Source organism: Orbicella franksi, chromosome 12 (genome assembly GCF_964199315.1).
Source record: "Orbicella franksi chromosome 12, jaOrbFran1.1, whole genome shotgun sequence".
NCBI lineage: Eukaryota > Metazoa > Cnidaria > Anthozoa > Scleractinia > Merulinidae > Orbicella > Orbicella franksi.
In genome coordinates this window covers 14,518,762-14,527,368 of record NC_138156.1, presented here as the reverse complement: position 1 = coordinate 14,527,368, position 8,607 = coordinate 14,518,762, and the positions used below count along the sequence as shown (strand labels likewise).

At 41.3% G+C, this 8,607-nt stretch overlaps 1 protein-coding gene across 2 annotated transcripts in view; it reads left to right on the top strand.

Moving 5' to 3' along the window:
• Positions 1-282: 282 nt before the first annotated feature.
• Positions 283-8,607, top strand: part of LOC145463435 (uncharacterized) — a 9,009-nt gene continuing 684 nt past the window's right edge. Inside the window, exons 1-3 of one of the 2 annotated variants that reach the window (XM_081447189.1) lie at positions 283-371; positions 602-863; positions 1,662-8,607. The exon at positions 1,662-8,607 is cut by the window's right edge and continues 684 nt beyond it. In XM_081447189.1, the coding sequence (XP_081303315.1) occupies positions 689-863; positions 1,662-7,717 (6,231 nt within the window). In that variant the 5' untranslated portion in view covers positions 283-371; positions 602-688 and the 3' untranslated portion in view covers positions 7,718-8,607. The other variant, XM_081447190.1, reaches the window with a different exon arrangement.

Here is an 8,607-nt window from a genome sequence, read left to right as displayed (position 1 = left end):
AAACTTGCAGGGCTTTGCGATCGGTCGCGATGAAGAATATATGTGAGATTTCCAATCTGAATTACCACTCTCCTTCCAGTCCTTCGGTAAACTTGCAGGGCTTTGCGATCGGTCGCGATGAAGAATATATGTGAGATTTCCAATCTGAATTACCACTCTCCTTCCAGTCCTTCGGTAAACTTGCAGGTCTTTGCGATGGGTCGCGATGAAACTATGAGCATTGTTAAATTTATTTTAACTCTTCCTCGTCCGTCTACCATTTTAATACTTGTATTTTTCCTCTGATCCAAACTAAGTTTTCACTTCCTTTTTAGTGTTGCATAGAGTCAAAACGCAAAGAAGCTGTTGTTACAAGGAGGAACGCTGTGAAGGTACGAAACAATAAAATATGATTACTGTTACATTATGTCATACTATGCAATTAACATTATAGAAAATTTAATTATGACCTCATCCAACATGTTTCCAAGTCCACTTATATTTTCACAACAAGCATAAGCATAACTATTCAGATGTTAGAAGTTAGAGTCGAAGGATTTTAAAATTGTATCAGACTCGAGAGTATGTAAATATTTTAATTCGGTGTCTGCAACCTCCGTAGAAACCGAAGAGGACTGAGAAGAAGAAGTGTGGGAAGAAAAAGAGCTTTGACGACTGGCCTTTAGACTTTGCAGGGCAAATAACCTACATGCAAAGAATGAACCGCACTTGCCCTCCAGTTTATAACATCGCAAACAAGGAACCCATGCCTTACAAATGTCCTCCAAAATTGAGGTGTGACGACATCCCTGGTGCATTCAGACTACCGATGATTCCGCAGGGTCTGTGGTCAAATCGCGGGACAGTTACAAACCGGATGCACGGTACGTAGTTTGTATTTGCTTGTTATTTGTTGTTAATAAATTGCCTTAACATATGCTGTTCTAAAAGTTTTTGACTCGATGACCCCGATATCAAATGTGTCACTCGTTCACTCAAGTTTGGACACTGTTCGTAATATGGTCGGCCCAAAACTCGAGAGAGCTCGATGAAGGACAATAAACTGTCGTAGATCAGTCGTATCCGAAGTCCGATGCGACGAAGTCCATCGAAGACGGCGAACAAAACCTTATTTATACTCGAAAAGCTAAAGCTTATTAGGCTCTTAGACCACTTAAGCTTCTAGTGCGTCGAGTCACACCTGTATGTACATGAAAAACAATGTATGTACATAAAAAACCAAAAACATACAAAATGGTACAACATTCCCTGGCGCCGATGAACAGGAAGTGTGCGTGTTCTTGGTTTGTTGTATTGGCCTCACTATCGAGATTGGGATTTCCGCGTAAAGACCTAACTCTCGGCGAATAAATAGTGGAGAGGAAAGTAGGAAGCACTCTCCCACTAAAATAAGTCTAATGAAATGATTATAACCAACTCGGCGCTACGAGTTAGTTATAATCACTTCATATCCAGCAAGCCCGAGTAGAATAATTGTTTTAATAAAAGTTCGTTGACGCATGATTGAGAATCTGACCAAAAAAACAAATGAAAGAAAGAAACTCAGAACTCAGGTTGTTTATCACTCCATGTCCAGCATGCCATGGTAGAATAACTGTTAGATATATTGTTCTATTTTCTGTGAAGGTATAGTGGAGATATAGTTTTATTTTCTTTTTCAGGGAGTTTTAGCGGCAGAGACACTTCGTCAAAGGTGTTTTCAGTAAACACGTGTGCCAAGGAGACTCCACCACAAACAAAGGAAAAGAATAGAAGAATAAGGATCCCTGCGGGAGGAGAAGACGTAACTTTAGATCCAACGAAAGTGGAATTAGGGCGGGATCAGATAGGAATTGGTTCTACGTCACGAGTCTTCAAAGGTCAATTTCATCGAGATACGGGTACTATCACAGAAGTGGCGTGTAAAGAATATATGGTTAACATCACCCCCAAGCATAAGGTAAAACTGTTAAAGGAAGTTAAGTGTCTAAAAAACCTGCGACATCCCAATATCCTTCATCATTTTGGGGTCGATTTTACTCGATCACTTCTTGTCACCGAACTACTGGAAAAGGAAATCAAAATTGAGGGAGAAGTCACGATGGTCCATAACGCGAGAGAATTACTAGACCTCCATGAACTGCTACCAGTGCCTTGGTTGACTCGCCTGCATATCATGCATGGGGTGACCTCTGGACTTGCATTCCTTCATAACCATAATATCGTCCACTGTGATCTCAAAGCAGCAAATGTATTCATCGGCGACGACGGAGAGGGAAAATACAAGGTGAAACTAGGCGACTTTGGTATGGCTCGCTTTGATTTCGAGCAGTTTTCTGTATCGATGCTGCCTTCTAATAATGATGTTGTCGTGGGTACCGCAGCCTACACAGCACCAGAACTTCTCGAAAGAGGGAAAAAACCATCCTTTCAAAGCGACATGTACAGCCTCGGGATGGTAATGACAGAATTTAGTTTGCCCGACCGCTCAACTCCTTGGGAGGGAGAACTTGCTAATTCCGCTCTCATCTATGACTACATACGTAGAGGAGAAAGACCAGCTGTTAAAGAGGTAGACTTAACAGGGTTGAGTGACGACACTGCTAGACAGTGGATGAGGCTTCTTTGTTCCTGCTGGGATCAGGATCCTTCCAAGAGACCATCGGCAACAGACGCTCATCGTGCGATGATGTCTATTTGTGTTCCGGAACCAGGGGATAACTACAAGACGTTTGAACAGTGGAGTCAAGAAAATCCCGATTCATTGTTCATATCACTGAGTAACCATCAGGGAATGGCACTGGAGCTCATGGATGAGGTAGTTAGCTCTTTTACTGCTCAGAATAAATCAATATCACAAGATCTTAAAAATGACCTTGCAAGTAACTTTCAAGCAAGCGATGGAAGTAATTCGTGCGTCTATCTTTGCACGAAAATTGCCGACGAACTCCTAAAATGTGAAGATGTTTGTGCTCAGAAAATTGCTTCCTTAATACAAAATGTGGCGGAAGAAACCATACGATCCCTTCCGAAACATGTCAACCACTTGAGAAAGGTTAGCGACTATGCAGATGTATACGATGCATTGCAGATAATGAATCAGCATGCAATTATAAACACGCATTACACCACCACAGAAATCTTGGCCAAGCAGTCATCGGATAACCTTGAAGACAAGCAGAGGCATTTGAAATCAGTATTACAATCGTTAGAAAAGTCGAAAAATGCAAAGGGAAAGGCTTTTGCAGTTTATACATGTAACCCCTATGCTATTCTGGTAGGCGTGGCACGTTCAACTTTCATCATAATTGATACTCACAAAGTACAGGAAGAAGTCGGAGGTAAAGACTCAGGGTTATTGGTTCTTTTTAATCTGGACTCCATCCAAAAAGATAACGTGGTTGACGGAATAGTAAATTGGATATCGCTGAGAATGAAAATGTCTATTAAGGACTATTCCACGAAACTGCATTCCTTAGTGCTTCTGCAGGCTAACAGCGATGTTGGGAGCGTTGAAGAGGACGAAGTTGTAATCTCAGACACTGAGGATCTAGACATTCTAAATGCAAGTATTGAAATAGAAAGACATCTACAATCTATCGCTACCGAGGATTGCATAGAAGTGGAGGAGGAGGAAAATGACAGAACGCAAAACAAGAAAGTTAACAAGATCAAACCGTATGACTATCTTAAAGATCATAAGATAGGATCCCGGGTTTGTTCTACCTCCTCCGTAAGCACAGAAAAAGATCATTCTCCGCAGGAAAAACAAGATTCTGCGGGTTACTCCACGATGAGACAAAAACCAACTGAAAGTGTTAACGCCGACGCTGATGAGATAGAACATTTGTACATAGACCCAGTAATGGAACGAAGTGAAGGTTCTCCTCCGGCTAATTATACCCGACCGGAAGAATTGCCTGCTGTTAAAGAGGACGATTTGATCGTCTGGAAGGGGCACTTAACCAAATTTGGCTTAAATTCATTGAACGATTTCCAGATTCAAGCCATTCAAAGCGTTGAACTCGGCCAAGATGTGATAGTTGTACAACCAACTGGAAGTGGTAAGAGTTTGTGCTTTCAATTGCCTTCTCTCTTCGAGCGCGAAAAATTTGTAGTCGTAATAAGCCCTACCATATCACTGATAAACTCACAGATTGAGGGGTTGAAGAAAGTCAACATAGATGCCATTGCGTTAGGAAGACCCGCTGGAGCAGACGCACAATTGAATCATGACAGACTTTTTAATGGTGATAATGGCAGTTCTTTCCCATCAATCGTATTCATGACTCCTGAGCATTTTGTCAATCGCATTTCTTATAATCTTGAAAGAATCAAGAAGAATGTCAAATTATTGGTTTTGGACGAAGTGCACAAAATGTTTGATCGGAACTCCGATTTTCGATCAAGCTACGACTTTTTCAAAGGAATTAAAGACAGCTTCAGCTGCGTGCCTGTGATGACGTTAACTGCCACCTTGAGTCAGGCCCAACTGCAGAGTTTGTGCGCGGATTATTTGAAGAATCCTGTCCTCATTAAAGGCTCGATCAATCGCAGCAACATCAAGTTGAACATTAAGTCATACATTACACCAAAGAAGAAGACTTCCAGATCAGTAAAAGAAAATACAAAGGAAGGCATTTGGTCGGAATGTGCTACGGATATAAAGAATATATCAGGCGATGAATATGCTATCGTATACATGGATTTTCGTAGTGATGTGGAACTAATGACGTCATCACTCAAGCTGCTATTGGGCGAAGAAAATGTTAGACCTTACTATGGAAAAGGGATGACTCACGATGTAAAGAAGAAAACTGACTCTGCTTTTAGAGGAAAAGAATTTCAAGTATTGGAAGCCACTGAGTCCTATGAGGTTGGCACACACAGTCCACATGTGGACAATATTTTCAGGGTGGGTTGCATGCGTAACCTTAGTGTTATGATTCAAGAATTTGGTAGAGCTGGAAGAAGTGGTAACAGCGCTGATGGTTTTCTTCTAGTCAATGAGTCAAAGGACGACCAACGCTTAGCTTTCTGGACCAAAAACTGTTCAAAAAGTGAAGAAGAACAGATAAAAGCACAATTGATTCAATCATGGCGCTGGGTCTACTCTATATACTGCGGACGATGTATGAGAGAGGAAATAATCAGTAAGTTTGGAGAAGGCCAGATGGGGTTGCAGTGTGTAGACGAGTGTTGTTCAAGTTGTGATATCAAAGACAAAAGAGATTTCAACGCAAAGGAAGCGATAAGGCTTCTACTCCAGGCAGTTTTAGACCTCGGAAAAATGCAGACCTATGAGGAAGGGGTAAAAGAAGAAGTGCTGATTGGATGGTTAAGGGGTAGTAAGAAAGATACATTCTCTCTGCCCGAAATGCAGAAAATCATGGAGCTGACGCAGACATATTCCGTTGGTACGAAGACTTTTAAAGATAGTTCTCAAGGGTGGTGGTCAAGGGTTCTGAGACAAGCTGTTCATTTACAGTTGATTGACATAAAATATAACATAATAAGGTGCGCGTCATTCAGAAGAGTATGGAGGCAGTACAAAGTTTCCGAGAAAGGGAAGAAATTTCTGGATTCTCCTTATGATATCCTTGTTTTGGATCCAATAAACGATCCATTACACCAAACAGCAGAACAGAAAGAGGTTGTCAAAAGAACAAGGACTGGAAGAGGACATCATCATCTGCCAAAAATAAAGGATTGCCTGAGGAATTCAGCAAATTGGATAGAATTAACGCTTAAAGAGCAGTATGAATTCCCAGGATTCGACACAGCCTCAGGGACGTCGCAAACAAACTTTGTTTTCGTTAAAGACTGTAGAGAGTTAAATTTCGCCCCAAGTACTCGACCTCATTTTATTTGGGACGATAATCAGCTGTCAAAACGAAGCACACAAACAGCCAAGCACAATATAAGTATAGATGGTGTGGATACCTTATTAAATGTGAGAAGAGGGCCTTGTGAAGGTGTGAAGAAGTGTGCTGGTCCTGACTGCTCGTACGTTGTCTCTAACAGACAAAAGGTCAATCGATGTGTACACCACAGAGAAAGTCATTCCCTTGTTTCCACTGGACCATGCCCTGCACATATGGTTTACATATGGCCATCCAGTGACGATGGAAGGCGATGGATTGGTGTTGTGCCAGGTACGCAACACAATCACTCAAAACCAGCACCACACATCCTGTCCAGCAAAGTTAAAGAGGACATCCGGAAAGTGGTTTCTGATGACAGTACTAAAAGTACTAAAGATATCATGAAGGGGTTGGGAATTGGTTATGTTCCCGCTGAAGCCAGTTCACCAGCAGCTAACGCCGACCGTGTGAGGAGAGAGAGGAAAATGGCGCTTGGAAAATATATGTCTTTTCATAAAGAGCTTCGTCCACTAGATGAGATACTTGGTTTTGATAAAATTAGGAAAAAAGTGGAAGGTAACCAGTTATACGATGAAAGCACGAATATAAGCGAAAAAGTGAACAAAATGATGGGACAGTATCAGATGGAAGGATCGGAGTACATTTTTACGCCTGCCAGGAAGTACGCGTTTTTTATGTCGCCATTTCAAGCAACTCTGTTAAGTAGAGCAGAAGACTTATTTATGGACGTGACCTACACAGGTAACGACTTTTTACCGTATCTTCTTAACATTGTAACTTTCAACGATCAAACATGTGTGTATAACGCCGTCGCAAGAATACTGTGCAGTAGACAAGATGGCGAGACTTATGCCAAGTCGATAGCCACAATTTTTGGGAAGGTTTCACATGACCATGCTTGTTTCTCGAACGGTGCAAGGTTAAGGTCTATACTCGTGGATTTCGACGATGCCCAATACAAAGGACTGAAAGAATGTCTCGGTGAAGAACTGGCCAAGAAAGTCATCCGGGGATGCAGTGTTCATTGGCAAAGATCAGTGAACAGAGTATGTAAGTTAATTTGCCGAAGCGAGGCTGAAACTCGTATCTTCAAAACTTTAGCGCGCAAAATTGAAGACGAACGAGATAAAGAGAATGTTTACTTAATTTTCGATGTCCTATCGGGTTCCAAGAAATTACAGGACGCTAAACAGTTTATTGAGGGCGACTTGTCTCATGAGCTTGACAAACTTGACAACCAAAACTGGACAAAACTGAAGCACTGGAGCAAGTGGTGGTGTCGGTTGAATCACCTGGCAATGTTTGCAAGGGCTTTTAAGGAAATGGACGAGAAAGATTGGGAAGAAGGACCATGTACTACCAATCCAGTTGAGGCATTGAACAGACAATCATTGCAGGAAGGATGTACTGTTCTTCATGCATTAATGGAAAACATTTACCTGGAGGATCGCCTACAAGCGGTGAAAACAGCAGCTTGCGAAGGTAATGTTACAACCTCGTATAGGGCATCACCTGGTAAACAAAAAAGTAAACGGAAGCGTACAAGCATAGGGAATTCAGGAGATGAAGGTCCACCAGACAAGCGCCGGCATATAATGAGTCAGAAAAGAAGGCCGAATGGTAGAGCGTTAATTAATAGTCTGATTGAAGTGGAATATGACGAAAAGGACAAAACAGGAAAGGTGACAAAGTACTGGGGATGGTGCAAAGGACAGATCGTGGCATATAGGAAACACGAAGGGTACTTGGTAAAATTTGAGGATAGAATTGACGATGACGGAACAGTCGTCGCTGGGTGGTCGGATTGGATTCAAGACTTAAATAGTAAGGATGTTCGTTTATTAGATCAGTAATTTCAAGTACTTTCGCTGACTCCAATCAACAGAGGCCCCCAACGAGCGAATCTTTCCAAAGACGTCAGAAGTGTCTAAAATGGATTTCTCAATGTTCTAGAAGCCTTTTTAGTTAACTTGGAGATGCCCTAAAGAATGTTTATCTGCTCGGATATTTAAGGGAAACTTTAGTCGTTTCGAAAATTCTAGGGTCCTTTTTTGAGTCATCCGAAAGTTTTTGCTATCCTGATAGGTCTTGTCGAAAGTTCGAGGTCACTGAGAAAACGGCATTAGTAGAAGTTTTTCGTTATACGTGTGCCTATCGAAATTCTATTCATCCAAAAACATTAGGGGTGTGGCCATAAATCTGACCGTTTATTCGAAAAAGAAAGACATCGTTTTCATTTTAACCATAAGTCTCAACCTTTCTTGTTTGACATTAGAAGGAAAAAATTTCAATAACTGTATTGAGAAATGTTCACTTTTAAGTGTTTTTAGTAAGGTTATAGCATATTAAAAAGCTTGGTTGTTTTTTCAAAGCCTTGAACTGATCAAAGTATCCTTATCGATGGAGAGTTCTATAGAAATAAGACATTTTGATCGAGCGCTTTTGAGCATTACTTGTTGTTTATTGCTTGTAAAGTTGTAACTGATGCAATAAAATGTTGTGTTTCTTACTTATTTAGGTGTGTTTTGTCTGCAGGGATGGAAAAGGGCTTCATATATAAGTAAAATCAGTTGAGCAGAAGCGATACGAAGTATTTCCGTCTGCCGCGCGCGAGAAAAAAAACCTCTGGTACCCAGGGTACTTCGAGCCTGACCCGGGACAGCCTTTATCAGCTTTATCTGCTTGGAACCACTTTCATTGCAAACTGTAACATTTTAAGCCAATAACTAACGGCTTAATTTGG